This window comes from Idiotropiscis lumnitzeri, chromosome 1 (genome assembly GCF_059441095.1).
Source record: "Idiotropiscis lumnitzeri isolate Australia: NSW breed Sydney's pygmy pipehorse chromosome 1, RoL_Ilum_1.0, whole genome shotgun sequence".
NCBI classification, from domain to species: Eukaryota; Metazoa; Chordata; class Actinopteri; order Syngnathiformes; family Syngnathidae; genus Idiotropiscis; species Idiotropiscis lumnitzeri.
The window spans coordinates 45,981,785-46,001,227 of NC_142391.1; the positions used below are offsets into that span (position 1 = coordinate 45,981,785).

At 42.5% G+C, this 19,443-nt stretch overlaps 1 protein-coding gene across 1 annotated transcript in view; it reads left to right on the forward strand.

The window, feature by feature from the left end:
* Positions 1-19,443, forward strand: part of ak6 (adenylate kinase 6) — a 44,269-nt gene that overhangs the window by 10,270 nt on the left and 14,556 nt on the right. The window contains exon 5 of the mRNA XM_088303297.1: positions 5,979-6,124. Coding sequence (XP_088159423.1) covers positions 5,979-6,124 — 146 coding nt within the window. The remainder of the gene's footprint in view (positions 1-5,978; positions 6,125-19,443) is intronic.

Consider the following 19,443-nt stretch of genomic DNA (forward strand, 5'->3'; position numbering starts at 1 on the left):
ACACACACACACACACCCCCACACAACACACACATGCACACAAACACGTGCACACGCTGTCACGCACGCACTTTGGTACATAGTTCATTTCAGCAGTTCAATAATTTTTTATGTGCTAATAAACTGTTATTTTGTTATCAAAAACACTTTTTGTCATGTTTTTGTTATTTTATTGAAGGAAAGCATTATTTCGATGTTTGAGCTGTCACAAAAAAAAGTACCAGTGTAAAAGTCAAGGTTGTGCTTGAAATGTTTGTTTTCACAAAAAGCTTTTTTTCTCAGTTTTTTTGTCTGGAATGGAAATTTTGACCAAATTTCTAATGCTGCCAGTGAAAAAACGGAAAAAGATGGAAATAGCAAAAGAAACGGAACATTTCTTAATTTTTTTTCTGATGAAAGACTAGAGTCTAAACTTTCTTTTGGTTTGTGCCATGTATTTATAGCATTAGAACACGATATTCTGTGGGCCTTGCGAAATCAATCAAAATCCAGAAAAACGCTGGGATTGAGGGGAGTTGCTCCAGTGAGAATGGATAAGATTTAATGAGTTAAATAGTCTCATCAATTAACCAAAACAAGCAATAACTATGCAACGCAAAATCTGCTCCTACAGGCTAAGATGTATAATTGCGTCTTCGGGGGGCGGGTTTTTGAAAATGTGTTTGACGGAGAACGCTACCATTTTTTTTTCAAATGTATGACAAGAATGTCATTTCAAATAAGCACAAAATATGTGAATGTCTTTTAATTTTTATGGTTCCCTTTCGTCATTATCAGTCAGTCCCCCTGCCGCACGGCCTCTCAAATATGATGCAGACTTTTGTGAAAGCTCAGTGCCAGCAGTAACAGCAGGCACGAAAAATTCAGTCACACATTCTGGCACAACTCGAGATGCGCTGCCTCCCAGTCTTAGTGAAGCTGTGTTCGCCGTCTCTCATCCATCGCTTAACTATGAACGCCCTATTTACGCCAATGTTCAATGGTTGGAGTTCCTTCGTTAAGCTCGGAAGGATGACAAGCTCCAAGTTCATTAGCTTCACTTGTTTTTTTCACAGCGGCTATGAGATGGGCGCACATGGAGTCACAGATCAACAGGGACAGTAACGTATCCACAAAAACTGTTTTGAGTACTTCTTATTCCAATATGATTTGCGCAGTCGACTATAGTAAAGGTTTGGTGGCTCTTTGTGACCCATGCAGCCAAATAGCTCGTCGCTGATACCAGGCCAGTAAATTTGTGCGACAATGATTGGCACTGTACCTGATAGTAGGGCTGGGCGATATGACCTAAAATCAATATCGCGATATTTAACCAATTTTACCTCGATAGCGATAAATGCACGATAAATTTCCGCCCGTGGACCAAAATCAAAATAAATGCAGGAAATGCATATTAACTGTTTTTTATTGACCAACTGGTACACATTACTTTCAATGAAAAATAAAATTACAAAAATCATTTGTATAAACACTCCAAATAGCTTGCTTTGCATGACTTGAACAATGTCACAAAGAACAGGAGAAAAGGAGTACCTCTCGCAAAATCTTTTGTGCAAGTAGATTGCGCCGAGGTGCTGTAATGCCATGTGCAAAGGCCTAGATTTGTGTGAAGGTCTCTTGTAAACAATATAAACGCCATGTGCAAAGGAGCTAGTGTGGTCGGCAAATAAAATGCTAAATAAAATGGGAAAAAAGTCAGTGCAAATAAACAAGTGTGCATCATCTGGAAAATGTGCCATCTCGAGTACCCTGGTGCGCAGTCGACACTTGTCGTCTATGTAATGCACAGTCAGGCTCAAACAGGGATCCATGTTGCGACTCGACCTCAAGTCGGATGTGGATGCAAAATGCTTGACATGTCTAAGCTCCCGTCCTGATGTTGTCCATTTTGGGAAGTACGGTTTGCGACAAATATTTGCGTACCTCTTGTCGGCTACTTTCATGAGGCGTTTAAATCCTGTGCGCTCCACTGTAACTAGAGGAGCTAACACTTCAAATTTCCCCATTGTGGGACTAATAAAGGACATCTTTATCTTTATCTTTAAATCTTTAGCTATGTGCTAGGCTATTGCGTCCACCTCTTAGACGTTCTCTCGTATGGTTTCGCCTCCTTTATGGGCTGTTGTCACTGGTCGAACCTTGCTTCTCCCTTTGAACTTTTGGCAAAGCATGGTTGTCTTGTGGGTGGTGAAAAAGAAAAGGTTGGACGCGCTGTTTTGGGTGCTTACGACGCACTTTGCAGTTTGTGTTCTTTTGCTCAAACATTGTCTTTATGGAACCCAAAACATTCTCAAACGACAAATGTCGAATTTCTTTTCGGGAAAAGCGCAACAGGAACAACTTCAACTAACGTTACTTCGTCTTGAGCCGTGTCAGCCGCTTCTTGATTTGAATTGCCAGCTACGACCACGAATGTCAGTTAAAAGGCGAGCACCAGCCTTTTGGACTGGTTGGAGGCGCTTCAGCGAGGACCGGCTGATTCCAAAGTAAAGTGCATTGCAGTAATCTTGCCTTAGATGTAAGGAATGCATGGTTTACTGTTTCTAAATGTTATTGGGAAAGAAAGGGCTTCATTTTAGCCAGCTGCCTAAGATGAAAGAAGCTGGATCGAACAACAGCACTGATCTGCTGATTTAATTTAAAATCACTGTCCAGTTAAAAACCCAAGTTTGAGACTGTTGGCTTTACATAAGATGTCAGGGGGCTGAGGTCAACAGGATTGAGAATAGAAGGGCCACATGGGTTGTGAGCCATTTTGCGTTCAGTCCATTTACCCACTTGTCGAGTAGAAGTCTATTTGATGAAGTATATTTTGCTGTTTGTTGTTGCCTGAGGGTATTTTCTCATGTGAAAATCAAGATATTTGAGGTAGCCGCAGTGTTATCAGAGCCAACGTGTTGTGGCTCAAATGTTGTGATGTGTCACGCAATAGTTTCCAACTATTTGGTGGACACGCCTGTTTGCAGCACCTGCCAGTTGAGTTGGGGGAAGGAAATTTGCTGCAACCAAAGGCACAGAAGAAGAATGCGTGGCACCGGGCTGAGAAGCAGAAAAGGGTGCACCTCTCAGTGGAATTGCGGAGGGATTGGTTCCAGCTACAATATCTGCGGAACATGAAAAGGTACTTGCCATGTAAGAGGCAGGAACCGGAAATGGAGCAAGTGGTTGTGACGCTGATCCAAGAATGGCATTAGGGAGTTGAGGGCGATCATGGGTCCGGGGACCTCCAAAGAAGTGGTCTGGCAAGTTTTAGTTGGACACCTGGTGTTAAATTGCGGAACACGCGGCAAATTAGGTTCAGTCTGGGATGAGTCGCCATCCTGTTTGTGACTGAACTAATGAACGTTTTCCTTTTCCTTTCCTACCTGAGATTTCAAATGAAATATTTGCCTTTTTTTCTTCGGCACATTCATGTTTGAGGCTTGTTGGCTTTTCTGGTCTGCAATTTTGTCATTTGCGACACCTAGCAAATATTGGTCAAGTTCATGGTCGGCTTGAATGTCAAGCCGCTTGGCATCAGTGTGATGTTCTGATAATTCTGCAGTTTGTACTTTTGGCTGGCGAATTTCAAATACGGCGTTTCTTCCTGCTCACAGGCGGTTTGCATGCACATGGAACTGTCCTCTGTCAATTTAGCAATTTAGTTTATAAGGTTGACAGTGTCAGAAGGTGGCACTGAGGAAGAAGGTTTGATGAGCAAATTCAGATTACTGAAACTGAGTTAGGTTGCCACTAACCTGCGCGTGTATCTGTTGTTCAGCTGTCAGGACACTTTTCATCTTGTCAAGATCGTAGTCGCTCAAGTTCCACAATGCTAGACCATTAAAAACAATGCGGCTTGTTTTTACGTGTCAAGGTTTCATTTTGAGCATCACAGAGAAATTGGGCAATGTTTGTCTGTAAAATTTCAGGGCTACCATCTTTTATGGTGTCAGCATAATTTGGAAAGAGACCTTGGCGACTGATCGCCACCAAAATTCAAATGCACATACTCCTCTTGTCCACTTCAACCTGTGAAAGTCAAAAATACCGTTCCAATCTCTTCTCCACTTAAACAGGCTGAAGCAGACAAGAGCATGAATGCGCACATGAACCCCGACTGGTTATATTTCTGACATTTAGCTAAGCTAAAATTTTGTCAGGTGTCAGTCTCGACCTGTTGCCCTCTGGCAGGCCCTACAGGTGCATCAAAACAAAGACTAACAAACTGAAAAACAGTTTCTTTCTGAGAGCCATCTCCATGCTGAACTCTCGCACACAACTACCACTACCTAGCGGAACTGCAACATAATGTGTTTTATTTATTGAATTTCATATTTATTTATTATTTATTTAATCTTTAATTCATTTAGTTGATATATTGGATTAAATTGTTATATTACACTGAAAGGGGAGCTCTCCAATCTTGTTGTACACAGAGTACAATGACAAAATAGGGCATTCTGATTCTGATGAGAAGGCTGATAGCAGCAGGCAACAACAGCCTGCAGGCGGGCATGGAGCTTAAAAATTAAGTCCTTGAAAACAACAATTATTTAACACAAACTAATTGGTTCGCTAATAATTAACGTTAGCAAGCACTTTAATTTTTTACATTTGAAGTGGTTTCATCGACTGTGGTACCAGAAATCACCAAAAGGGGGTGCCCTTGTTTTTTTTTTTAAAGTGACCACGTCGTGTCTGGAGTTTGGCGAACAATAAGTTTTATTACTTTTGAGCTGGGGGGGGAGGGGGGGGGAACTAGTTAACGCATGAGATGTATTATACCTAGCGTACATAAATTTGTAGAAGCTTACTAAAATAGCGTTTAGACGCAACAAGGGTTTATCAATGTGGTAGGTTAGGTTACCTGGCAATGCTGCTAGCTTATATTGTCGACGAATGACATGGAGCATAAAATATGCAAACACTCACCGGTTCCCAGGGATGTGACTCGTGATGTAGCACGATGGCTCATCAAATGGTAAGATTCTGCTTTTTATTATTTTTATTTCGCGAGAAAATGTGCGCTCCTGATTCAACAAACGTGAGTAAAAATGTTGGTTGTTATACTAAATACTGGTACAGTAGTATTGTACGCACTGAGGCTTATAATTTAGATAAATCAGTCGAAAGTGTGTCAGCCACAACGGCCAAAAGCTTTGAATTGAGACAGCTGTGTTGAAATGGCTGGCAAGTGAAACTTGCGTCAATATGAATCAAGTCAAATCAAAATAAATTAATAAAAACAATCCAACTTTCAAAGTAATAATAATTCCCAATCGCGAAATTGTGAAGTGGGAATTAGTATTAAATCACTCTGGCAGCTGTTAAGCCTTGGAGAGTGACATCTGAAGCAAAATGAAATATTAAGAATCAATTAAAGTCCGAAAAGCATCCACCCATCCATCCATCCATCCATTATCCGCTGCTTATCCGGGGTCGGGTCGCGGAGGCAGCAGCTTCAACAGGGAAGCCCAGTCTTCCCTCTCACCAGTCACGTCTTCTAGCTCTAGCCACCCGAGAGACATAATCTCTCCAGCGTGTCCTGGGTCATCCTCAGGGCCTCCTGCCGGTGGTACATGCCCGGAACACCTCACCGGGGAGGCGTCCAGGAGGCAACCTAATTAGATGCCCGAGCCACCTCATCTGGCTCCTCTCAACGCGGAAAAGCAGCGGCTTGGCGCTGATTCCCTCCCGGATGGCCGAGCTTCTCACCCTATCTCTTCAGGGAGAACCGGAGACCCTGCGGCGGAAACTCATTTCGGCCACTTGTATCCGAGATCTTGTTCGGAAAGTGCTAGACTTTGATATGTACGAGTCATCAAAATTTTACTTGAACTCGAAATTGTACAACTTTTCAATTCAATTTGAAGAAATCTCTTTAAATGTACTATGTACTTATATGCTTTCTATACGATTCATCTTCAAATGTAACAAAAGCTGGACTCATTTATGTGTATTTGATACATGAAATGTTACGATTCTGTGATCTGCAGGTGGTGGATGAGCTAGATGAGAAGATGACGCAAGGAGGCGTGATTGTAGACTATCATGGCTGTGACCTCTTCCCTGAACGCTGGTTTCACATTGTCTTTGTCCTCAGAACAGACAATACTCAGCTGTACACACGGCTAGAAAACAGGTACCCTTAACTCATGCCTCTGTGAACATTAACCATGATATCAGCCATATATGAATAAAATATCCCCCCCCCCCAAAAAAAAAAAAACATTTACTTGCTAAATAAATTATTTCAACCTGTGAAACCTTAGTGTGGGCCTCGAAGGCAAATGTGTGGTGGCTGGGCCTTTGATCAAGAGGGCATACTGTGCGCTGGTGTTCTCAACAACCCTCTTGATCTATCAGATTTTCTTTCTTTTTCTGGTCATTTGTGCGTTGCTCACGGACTTGCGGATGGTGTATGATCGCCAGTCTCTGCTGGACCTACGGTGCAAAGTTGGCGATTCAGCTGCGTTCGAGCGTAGTTGGGGTAGGACGTTGCCCGGCGACATCCCGGCAGAAATCTTCCGCATCTACAAGCTCCCATTACGGCGGAAACGCGGTAGCCGGCTGACGAAGCTCAAAAGGGAGCTAAAACACGTTGCGTCCCCTGCTGATACCAAGCGCATGGATGTACCACGGTCGAGAGCCCAGCTAGCCACCAATCATCGGCTCTCCAGAGGAGTTTCGGCTGTGCTGCCATCCGCGTGTCCTCCGACGCGGCACCAATCAACAACTTCTGCGTGAGCTTTCACAGAGCTCGCCGATTGGAGGAGCTACGCACACCTGCGACTCCCTCAAGGAGAGTGTTGTTAAACGCCCAGTCGTTGACGAACAAAACGTTTATCCTGAAAGAGCTATTCCTACAAAATGACTTGGATTTCCTCAGCCTGGCGGAGACAATTCTGCACTTAAACCCTGTCAGCCGAATTGCACAGACTCGTCCCCTGAAAAGGGTAATAGATTTTTGAAGTTTTTTATGGACAAGGTTGCTACAGCTCGGACTGTTGTTTCTTTCTTTCTTTCAAATGTCTTTTTTTATATTAATTTTCAAAACCACAATGACAAATAACTCCCAATCAGTCACATATAATTGTCTCTTTTTGCTCTTTTAACAAAACAAACCCCCAAATCCCTGGACAGCAAACACACAAATACACACACCCACGCACACACACACACACACACGTATGCACGATAAATTTTATATATAACACTCATATAAAGTAAAGGTCAAATGCAACAAAACAACACAATCCCAAGATGATCAATAATTAACATACTATCCCCTTATAATAAACAAAAAGAGAAAAAAATAATGACGGATTTTCTACTCATAAACAGCCATGGTAGGTTTCTTGAATAAAGTCAGGAAGGGGCGCCAAGCCCTGCAAAATCCATTTCCAGAGCCCCAGACCGCGAATCTTATTTTTCCCAAGTCCATACAAGATACATCTTCTGGCAAGTAATGATGAGAACGAGAGCAGTCTTTGCGAAACACGCAAAAATGGCGGTTAAGGAGTTCGACTTAATAGTTCAAGATCGGACCTCAGATAAACTCTGGAAAACTAATTTTCAGAAGGTAGTTAGAGACGGACAGGACCAAAACATGTGGAATAAGGTAGCAGATGATGGTGATTTTTAACAAAACCAGTCTGGTCTGGTGAGATAATACTGGGAAGAGCCTTTTCCAATCGAAGAGCTTAGCCAAAATCTTCATATCACTGTTTAATAACGATATAGGCCTATACGAGGCACTGTTTAATTGATCCTTGTCCTTCTTTAACAACAGGGAGATGCAGGCCTGATAACACATAGAGGGAAGGGCATTGGTCCCCAAAGAATTGTTAAAAACTAGGAGCAAGGGTGAAAGGTCATCCGTAAATGTTTTTAAAAAATCAGCCGAAAACTCATCTGGCCCTGGTGCCTTTCCAGATTGCATGGACGTTCCAGAAAACTTAATTTCCTCCTGAGAGATAGGTGCTTCAAGAGCAAGTGAGGGAACATGAAGAGAGTCAAAAAATGCCTCAATATCGCCCAAACTTGCAACATCCTGGAATAAAATCTTTTGAAATGATCATTAATTATTTGAGGATTGGTAAAAGTGTCCCCACCATCAGTCTTAATTCCAGGTGTCAGTAGTCTCGTTCTCATTCCCCGTAAATAATTGGCCAAGATCGGTGTTCTCACCGTGCATTTTTCGCCCTAATCAGTCAGCCTTCGACCTGCCGGGTAAAGATTATATTCAGTTCTGTCTGCAGCCTCAACCGTTCTTTATATAAAGCTGGAGATGGTGATTGGGCATAACGTCTGTCTATAACCAGAATTTGATCAGAAAGAGCCCTTTGTTTTTGCATAGCAGATTTTCTCTGAAATGCAGAAAATGAGATAATTTCTCCCCTTAAATAAGCCTTCATTGCCTCCCAAATCATTTTAATGGACATACCCGCTGTCGTATTCTCAGACCAAAATGTTTTTATTTTGGAAGAAATAAATGTGACAAATTCCACATTTGTGAGCAATAATGGATCCAGTCTCCAAAGCTTTCCCACCACAGTGGGCCCCAATACAACCATTTCAAGCACAAGAGGGGCATCATCAGCGATCGTAATGCTTTCGTAGCCACAAGACCTAAGATTTGGAAGCAATGAATTTTCAATAAAAAAAAGTTGTCAATACGGGTATAGGTGTGGTGAAGGAAAGAGTAGTGCCTGCCATGTGGGTACAAAAAGCGCCATGGGTCTGTAATATTAAAGTCTTGAGGAAACGATTTGATGTACTTGGCTGATTTGTTCAGGCTAACAATTTTGGAGGAGGAACAATAGCAGAAAGCATCCATAAAACAATTGAAATCTCCCAAAATTAACAAATGCAAATTAAAATTTGGCAATCTAGAAAACAAATTGTGGAAAAATTGAACATTGTCACAGTTGGGCACATAAACATTATCCAATGTCACGTGTTTATGCCCAAGTTTGCCTGACACAATAATAAATCAGCCTTTGTCATCTGAAATAATGTTGGAAGGTACAAAAGATATCTTTTGATGAGTCATAATAGCCACGCCTCTGGCCTTGGCGCCGAAATTGGAATGAAAATATTCCCCTGACCAACATTTCCGTAACCGCCAGTGGTCTTGTTGCTTGAAGTGTGTTTCTTGGAAAAGAATTACCCCTGACCAGAGCTGCCTCAAACGTGAGAAGACGTTCTTGCGTTTGACCGGGTGGTTCCCTATTCATTCCAGCTAACAAACGTGAGGTTATTGGTTATACACCACCAATTGCACAAAGAAGATGACAAGTATAACTATGATAGGAAACAAAACAAAAAAACACACACACATACGCTGTCATAAAACCCCAAACAAAACACAGGTTGCCAAAATTGCAACCATTCTTTCTCCACTCCTCCCTAATATAATCAATAATATAACTCCCTTGCTCAGGCTCGAAGCCTGTACATAAATAGCATCAACCCCTGTATAACGAGGAGGTCAAATAAACGACCAGCAAGAAGCACATGCAAAAAAGAAGAAAATTGCAAACAGGAAAAAGCTCCAGCCGAATGTTGAACAGCAAATACCAACAAGACAGATACATTTATGAACGAGCAGGTTGAACACCGCCAGACTCACAGTACTGCATGCCGGTCTTCTGTGCACTTGATTAAGTCAGTAGCCTCCGGGACTGAAGAATGCCATCGCTTTCCACCATCTGGGAATGTGACGCGCAGTTTGGCCGGGAAAAAAGGAGACGGATGGAGCCCCTTCTTAAACTGTTCAGCCATGATGTCTCGGTATTCAGCCCGCTTCATCAGCACATTGGCACTGTTGTCCTCATAGAAGCAAAGCTTGTGACCCTGATACTCCACAGTCCCAAGTTTCTGCGCCTCTCTTACGATGAAATCTTTAGTTTGGAGTCGGTGAAAACGGATGAGGACAAGACGCGGACGCCCACCCGGACACGGTTTGGGGTTGGGAACACGATGCGCCCTATCCAGCTCAAGTGGAGAAGACAGACCACGGTCCCCAAAGATATCAATGATAGGCTGGGGAAAAAAAGGCAGGCAGCTGCAGACCCTTAACAGACTCCGGTAGGCCCAACAGATGAATATTCTGACGTCTGCTTCTCCCTTCAAGATCGGAAAGTTTCAGCCAAAGCAGCCTGTTCTCCTCGCTTAACTCCGCACTCGTAGATTTGAGTTGCTCCAACCGTTGGCTAACCTCGTTAGCATTGGATTCGAGGTCGCAGAAACGTCGTCCGTGCTCTGCTTGCCACCCAGAGTTGCAAATGGGGACTTAAAATCGGCTGCGAAACTTTTTGAGCAATTCTGCAACATGCGTCGTTGTTAATGCTACACCAGCTTGGCCAATGCCTGCCATGTTCTCCATTGGCTGATCTCTCCTGCTGCCTTCGGTGGATCTCAACATTGCTCCAAAAGCAGTCGTGCCTCACAAGTTCATAAGTAATCAGGATATAAATTTATAATGCGGTGCATCGACAGTTTAAACGAGCAAAAATTCACGGGAGCCCGCGACTTGGTGCCTACTCCATTGCTCACCACCGGAAGCTAGTTGGTAATCCCGGACTGTTGTTTCAAACGCTAAATCTGACCCCTCTCTACATCCGCAGTGTTAGACTCCTTTGTGGTGATCTCCTTGTCATCTTTGGAGGATATGGTATCCCATATTAAGCCATCCGCCTCACCATATGCTAGTGATGGGTCCAGCGACACTGAGGCGTCGATGCGCGCGCCGAGCTTCCAGGGCAAACCCCGTGTCGGTGCGCGTACTGCTTTGAGAAAGTCACGTGACCACTACCGGAATCGTGTCGACACAGCGGTCGCGCGCCAAACTGTGTTCATAAGGAAGCGCATCTGTCAACAGGATGGACGCTCAAAACAAGCATAGAGTTATTGGCGAGTTACTTTGCGTTAAATATCCGCAAGCTGGAAGACGTCACTGTTGATGCGCACTCAGAGGTGCAGCGCTATATGTCAGCAGGACACGTTGCACGTACGGAAGACTCGCTCTTATATTAGAAGTCCAAGGAGGCAACGTTCCCTCACCTATTTATATTAGCCACACAGGCGAAGTGCACACCGGCCTCTTCAGTGCCTTGTGAGAGGATCTTCTCAAAGGCGGGGGAAATTGCCTCAAAAAAGAAATAGACTGAATAACAAAACGCTGGAGAAACAATTTAAAAAAAAAAATCTTTAATTACAATGAGTCCATTGTCATTCACAACACTTTTACTTGGGCATTCAGACAGATGTTCACTTAATTTATCAACTGCGTCTCGAATATCAAAGATTTTTCTTGTGAAATTGCTTGTATGTAAAAATAATGTGAAAGCAAATGCCGAATCAGAATCAGAAATCCCTTTGTCATTGTACTCAAGTGTGCAACGAGATTAGAGAGCTCCCCTCTCCAGTGCAATACAACAATAATTCAGTTAAATATATAAATAAGATAAATAAGAGAATAATTAGTGCGATGGAAAGTAATACGAAATGGGATATATAAAAACACATCACGTCGCTAATCAATGGAATTGGATAAAATTAATTTGACAGATCAGTGTCATATGACCCTGTCAAATGTTTCCTGCAAGTCCACCAGGTGTCAGTATGCAGCAACACAGTGTCAACACAGTGTCAATACATTGTGTCACTGTGTCGAAACGATACAGGATGCCTCATCTACCCATCACTACCATATGCTGTTGTGCCTTCTCATTTCTTTAAGGAAGTCCTCCCAAGTATTGGCGAATCGGTTTTGGCCATTATAAACAGCGGTCTTTCTTGTGGTGTAGTCCCCCAATATTTTAAACATGCTGTGGTGCAACCCCTGCTTAAGAAACCTGGCCTTGACCAAAATGTGCTGTCAAATTATAGAGCCATTTCCAAATTGCCTTTTATTTGTAAAATTTGGGAAAACGTGGTGCACTTGCAGTTACGATCCTTCTTGGATGAACACAATGTCATGGAGGTTTTCCAGTCAGGTTTCAAGAAAATACATAGCACAGAGTCAGCCCCGTAACGAGTTTTGAATGATATTCTCCTGGCAAACGATCCTGGAGACTATGTATTAGGGCTGGGCGATATGACCTAAAATCAATATCGCGATATTTAACCAATTTTACCTCGATAGCGATAAATGCACGATAAATTTCCGCCCGTGGACCAAAATCAAAATAAATGCAGGAAATGCATATTAACTGTTTTTTATTGACCAACTGGTACACATTACTTTCAATGAAAAATAAAATTACAAAAATCATTTGTATAAACACTCCAAATAGCTTGCTTTGCATGACTTGAACAATGTCACAAAGAACAGGAGAAAAGGAGTACCTCTCGCAAAATCTTTTGTGCAAGTAGATTGCGCCGAGGTGCTGTAATGCCATGTGCAAAGGCCTAGATTTGTGTGAAGGTCTCTTGTAAACAATAAAAACGCCATGTGCAAAGGAGCTAGTGTGGTCGGCAAATAAAATGCTAAATAAAATGGGAAAAAAGTCAGTGCAAATAAACAAGTGTGCATCATCTGGAAAATGTGCCATCTCGAGTACCCTGGTGCGCAGTCGACACTTGTCGTCTATGTAATGCACAGTCAGGCTCAAACAGGGATCCATGTTGCGACTCGACCTCAAGTCGGATGTGGATGCAAAATGCTTGACATGTCTAAGCTCCCGTCCTGATGTTGTCCATTTTGGGAAGTACGGTTTGCGACAAATATTTGCGTACCTCTTGTCGGCTACTTTCATGAGGCGTTTAAATCCTGTGCGCTCCACTGTAACTAGAGGAGCTAAATCTTTAGCTATGTGCTAGGCTATTGCGTCCACCTCTTAGACGTTCTCTCGTATGGTTTCGCCTCCTTTATGGGCTGTTGTCACTGGTCGAACCTTGCTTCTCCCTTTGAACTTTTGGCAAAGCATGGTTGTCTTGTGGGTGGTGAAAAAGAAAAGGTTGGACGCGCTGTTTTGGGTGCTTACGACGCACTTTGCAGTTTGTGTTCTTTTGCTCAAACATTGTCTTTATGGAACCCAAAACATTCTCAAACGACAAATGTCGAATTTCTTTTCGGGAAAAGCGCAACAGGAACAACTTCAACTAACGTTACTTCGTCTTGAGCCGTGTCAGCCGCTTCTTGATTTGAATTGCCAGCTACGACCACGTCTGTTTTCTTTTTTTTGTTCAGCAGGCTGTAGTCACGTGACTACAGCCGCTGTAGCCGTCTTAAAGGGGCATCAACATAGCCGCAGACAAACAACACTTGTATTTTTTTTTAAACACTGAATTTACCGAAATGGGCAAAATGATGTCGGTCATTGTATTAAATTTCGGTAAAGGTACATTTTCGGTTTATCGCCCAGCTCTACTATGTATGTCTTGTCTTGTTAGATCTAACTGCAGCGTTTGACACGGTGGACCACAGTATTCTTCTGGCTCGTTTACAGCACCAGGTGGGCATTAGTGGTAGCGCACTAGAATGGTTTAGATCCTATTTGATTGGCAAGGCCTTCTGTGTTCGCCTAGGTTGCACTGAGTCCCGCTCTGCCCCTTTGTTGTCTGGTGTCCCACAAGGTTGCGTTTTGGGGCCTTTGCTGTTTTCGTTGTACTTGCTGCCCCTAGGTTGCATCTTATGAAAACGTGGAATTTCCTTCCATTGCTATGCTGATGACCGCAAGCTCCATGTCCCGCTAAGAAAAAAAGACCCATTCTCCTTGAGACCAATTTTGTCCTGCCGAGAGGAAATCAAAATCTGGATGTAACTTAACTTCCTGAATTTCAATGAAAAGAAGACAGAGGTTATGGTGTTCAGTCTCAGTGGCCCTTCTACTCTCAACCCTGTTGACCTTGGCCCTCTGTCATCTCACCTTAAGCCAACAGTCTCAAACTTAGGTTTTAAACTAGACAGTGATTTTAAGTTAGATCAGCAGTGCTGTTGTTCAATCTATCTTTTTTCATCTTGGGCAGCTGGCTAAAGTGAAGCCCTTTCTTTCGCAACAGCACTTAGAAACAGTAATCCATGCATTCGTTACAACTAGGCTAGTTTACTGTTATGCACTTAACTTTGGAGTCAGCCAGTTCTGGCTCAAGCGGTCCAAACTCAACTGGTCCAAAATGCTGCCGCTCGTCTCTGAACTGGCGGATCACATAAACCCAATCTTGGCCTCTCTTCACTGGCTTCCAGTGTACTTTGGAGTTCTCTTCAAGATATTTCTGTTAGTCTTCAAAGCTTTCAATGCTCTCGTCCCTCGCCCTTACGCACCTGCCCGCTGCCTCAGATCTGCAGACCAAATGCTGTTGGAGGTGCCGAAGACTAGGCGCAACCTAGGGGGTTATTCTTTAGCTTTCGACTCAACATGAGACTGCTACTGTTCTGCTGTTCTTCTGGTATCTATTGTATTTGTGTTTATGTGTTTTAACTTGTGTGGTAATTAACTGCTAATTTACATGAGGGCATATGGTTGGCGCTTTGTTACAGCTCCAGCTGTTGTGAAATGCGCTATACCAATAAAATTGTATTGTATTGGATTGTATGGGGCCCGGCCGACTCAGCATGAAAGGACAACAGCTCACCACCTGTGGGAGGGGCCAAAGGTGATGGTGTGTCGGCGGCCTGCTCCCCAGCTAGAGAAGCTGGCTCCAAGAGTGTGGAATTTCACCTCTGGCAGTGAAAGAGCCTGAGCTGGCGAGTGAGACAGAGAAGTTCCAACAAGATGTCGTCAGACTCGCCTCCACACAAAGATTGGGCTCTGATACCAGTCTTCTAATTACCAAATATATGGATGATATTGATTTCTATTTACTAATTAATTTGGTGAAATTAATTTGCATTTACAAATTTTCTTAAAATGTATTTATATTTACTCAATATTTGGATGTTATTGATTTAGAATTACTAGTTAGGCAAAATTAATTTCTTGAAACTAATTAAGAAATTGATTAGTATTCACTAATTATCTATATAATGACTCTGATTTACTGATTAATTAGGTTACATTAATTTATATATACTCACCTCAATAAAAGTGAGTTCCATTTACGAAATCTCTGGATGATATTGAATGAATTATAGGTGACTCGGCGGAGGCTCAGGGGAGATCGTGCCTTTTCTGTAGTCGGTCCTTCTGTTACGGCTGTGTTGAAGCCGTGGAGGTGAAAAGTGGACCCAAGAGCAAATGGAGACAGAAGTGGCGTGAACCAGGGGTTTATTGTGGAGAAGGTAGGTAAAGTTGGGGGTCCAGTGGAACGCAGGCCAGCTATGAGGACGTGAAGATGTTGATGCAGCTTCAGGGGGTCGCAGGTGATGATGCGGGGCTTGGGCAGACAGGCAGAACGCACTGTAGGCAGCACACAAGAGAATCAAGGAATTAAGTCAGTTGGCAGAAGTTCAACTTGAGCAAGATCGCATAAACGCAGGTGGGCGCCTGAGTACCACTGTTGCAGCAGGATAATCTGGCGCCTGACACCTGGCTGCACTGAGCTTTTATCTGGTGGTTGATTGGGAGTGATGAGCTGCAGGTGCGCCGGATCAGGAGTGTGACCAGAGGGATCCGCCCAAGCCCTGTAGGGAGAAACAGAGGCTCCAAAAAAGCAACCCATAAACAGGACACCACACCTTCCCTATGGAATTAGCTCCCATTAAATCTGAGGCAAGCCACCTCTCTGTTCACTTGTAATACTCGTTTGAAGACACATTTTTATTCTTCAGCTTTCGATTCAACACGAGACTGTCGCTGTTCTGCTATTATTCTTGTATCTAGTGTAAATGTTTTTGTGTGTTTTAATTTGTGTTCTAATTACCTGCTAAATTACATGACAGCGTATGGTAACCGCTTTGTTCCTCCAGCTGTTGGGAAATGCGCTATATAAATAAAATTGTATTGTATAAGTGTGAACTAGAATATGTTGCATTAAGTCACAATTGTTACATGACATAAAATCTTTTTAATGTTATTGTCACTTTGTTGCCGTAATTTACTTGAAAACATGCCTTCTTGTTTTAGTATGTTACACAGTCAGTTTACAAATGACATTATACAGGAAAATCGCAAGCAGACATTTGTGCTACTTTGTTGAGACTTGCTGTACTGTTTTCATCATTTTTCATGTAAAATAATACCAGTAAAAATTAGGATAGTAAATTCAACATTATGTCTTTCTTGGACAGAGACTGTTTTGCCCGTGTGACAACATTGACCGCAATCACACGAGAACATTAACACGCGATGTTCTTTGATTCAGAACAAGTAGTGAGAAATATCTTATTATATTATCTATATTTGTCGCATTAAACATAAAATATCGTGAATGCAAGTGTTCTTTAAAAAAAATTAAAAAACTAGGTACTTCTTGCACTGGTAAACGCCAAAACAAAGAGAAAATTTTGTTTCATATATATATGTATATAATACTCCCCCCGATTTGGGATAATATTTTTGGGAGGGGGTGCATATTATTTACGCATTTCACAATACTGGTGACTGTCCTGGGTATATAACATCAGAAACTTCAAATCAGTATTAATAACATTCGAAACAAGACTTGAATATTTGATTATAGAACCAAATTTGTGCATTAGTATGGAGACTTTAGAGCCACTAGTTTTCTGTTGAGGTTGTTCACTTTTTGGGCAAAGCTTTGAACAATCACTCCCAAGAAGGAGTTTCAAAGGCTTCCAGTGTGTCTTTGAGCACTTTCAGTGTAAATATTTAGTTCACATCTAAAACCAATCAGCATGGCACATGTTCTTCATTTTATCCTAATGCAAACATTCTCCAACTATATAGAGACACTCAGCAAAGTGAAAATAACATAACCTATTGCAGAGGTTTGAGGGGTTTTACTATACTGTATATCAAATGCAGTACAACAATATAGTGTATACTTAATAATTGCAATAGATACCTGTGGTCTTGCCTTTTGCACCTAGAAAAGAAATTAATAAGAGTCAATAATTATTTGGATGGTGATCATGTTTTTTGTTCCTCACACTCACGCGGTTATTCCTGTTTAATATGCATGTACTAATGTGCTATCCTCATGACCAAGATTGTATATACCATTCTATTAATTATAACTCAAACATATAACCCATGTAAAAAGTATAATTTGTTACAGTGCTCTATTGCAATACTTAATTCCAAATTATGTATTCAGGTTTTACCTATAGCAGTAATTACCAATAACTTATCAATCCTTTGCATTGACCTAAAGAGGAAAATAGTGAATAGCAAAAACGTAAACATCCTGGCACATGAGAATGCATGAAAAATTCCTACGCTCAAGGTACCGTATTTTTACGGCCAAATGACGCGCTGTGTCAATGGGCGCAGCACCAGTTGAGAGTGCTATTTCTGTATTTAATACTTAGACTGGGCCCGCCGCACTATGAGGCGCATGCTAGCTTGCGCATAATAGCTTGCGCATGCTAGCTTGCGCTTGCTAGCTCGCGCATGCTAGTTCGTGCATGCAAGCACTCATGCGAATTAGGGATCGCTCTCAGTAGCAGCACCTCAGACTGATGAGGGATGTCACTGGTCACCACACTCCTTAGAGTCACGGTTTCAAATCAAAACTAAAAATATCTCTGAACAGCATACAAGCATACAATGAAACAAAGAAATAAAATTTACTCAAAACATGCATTTTTCATGCCATTCATAAAAAATAACCCAAAATGATTACAGCAATGGCTTCTGGGAGCCAGTCAGCCTCAGCCGATCACATGGCTGTTTAGAGAGATGTGAGTGGTGTGCCTTGGGCAGTGTTTTTTTCTGTTTTTTGGGGGGGTTTTTTTGTTTTGCAGTCTGTTGTCTAAACCTGTGATGTCCGGAGTTCAGCATGCCAGGCGATGGAGTGGGAGACGTGGTCCAGTCTTCTTGGGCAGGCGGTGGTGACACGGGCTTGGGCGGACAGGCAGAAGGCTTTAGGAAGCACACAAAAGCATGGATTAATACGAGCACAAGGACAGCAGCAGCAATGCAAATCTGCCTTTCGCAAGTATGGGCCAAAGTACCACGGGTGTAACGGGATAATCCGGCGCCTGACTCCTGGCTGCGCTGAGCTTTTATACTGTTACTGATGGTGCTGATGAGCTGCAGGTGCGCAGGGGCCGGCGCCAGAAATTGAAGGGGCGTGCCTGGGTGTGGAACGAGGAAGCCGACCAAGCCCTGAAAGACAAATAATAGACTCCCCAAAACATTAAAAGCACAGGACACCACACACAGAGCAAATGGCAGGAGTAGACTGAGACTTGTTAGACTGATAGGAGCCACCAGCGTGACTTTTGTTGTCCCGGCGTGAAAGTCCATTGTTTCAGAGGTGTCTCGATCACTCCTCCTTTGTTGCAGCCTTGATCCAATCTTCCTGTATTCATCTCCTGAGGGTCTTGTCATTACCATTGTCCAAACTTCGGTTAAACTGTGGAACAATTCTTTTGCAAGACTAATAGAGTAAAATATGGGATAACCTGTATATTCAACCTACCATTTCCTCCTGTTTATCACATATTTGCTCAAATTCTCACATCACCACACAACAGTTACTTCAGTTAGGTTTTAGACTGTAGGATCATATTTATGAAAACAAATACATTTACACTCAGAGGCAATGTTAATTATTCGCAGTTCCCGGGTTTTGGGAACCATGTCATGATTTTCATCATTGCCATTACCTTCTTGATCAGGGCCAAGCGAAGGATACATTTGAGCCATCCGGTTCTCCATGGGCGATATTGCTGTGATTATCAATCTGTTATTGAGAGAACGCATACACGGAGAATACAACAGTATCCTTACAAGGTCAAGAATGCTGCAAAAATAGCGATTGATACCAAATTGAGGACACCGGGGCTCTGTATTGTGCAAAGACATTCATCCAGGAACTTCACATGGTGGCGTCAAGTCCTTTCATTTTACCATTAAGAGTCTTAAGACCTCTATGGCCCTGGTCAGACTACCACCCGCTGCTGTGTTGATGGGAATAAATGTGCAATATTGTTCACCGAACATAGCACAAACACCACCTCTCTCATCCAACAATACATTAAAAGCCATCCTGTTTCAGAATGCCATAAGGGATTGGCTGATAGCCGTTCATGCGCAGTGTCAACCCCACTTTGCGTCCAATTATCAAATTTTTGGCATGTTGTGATGATGCAGTTGACCTGTCTGCGTTCTTCGTTCAAGGACTCAAATCCTCTGTTACTTAATCTATTAATTTACACTTTCTTACTTACACTAAGGAGAACACCGATGGCTCCCATGTATATTGAATCATTTTTGGCCGTGCAACTCTGCTTTCTCTTTCCTAACGTCACCGATGTCCTGGCATGACATTGGAGAGTTCACACAGTTTATACACGAACAATATAAAACATACCATTTACAATCAATCATGTACATTCTGTGAAATGGCACTCTCCAGAAGCTACCAATAGTATATAAGCAGGGC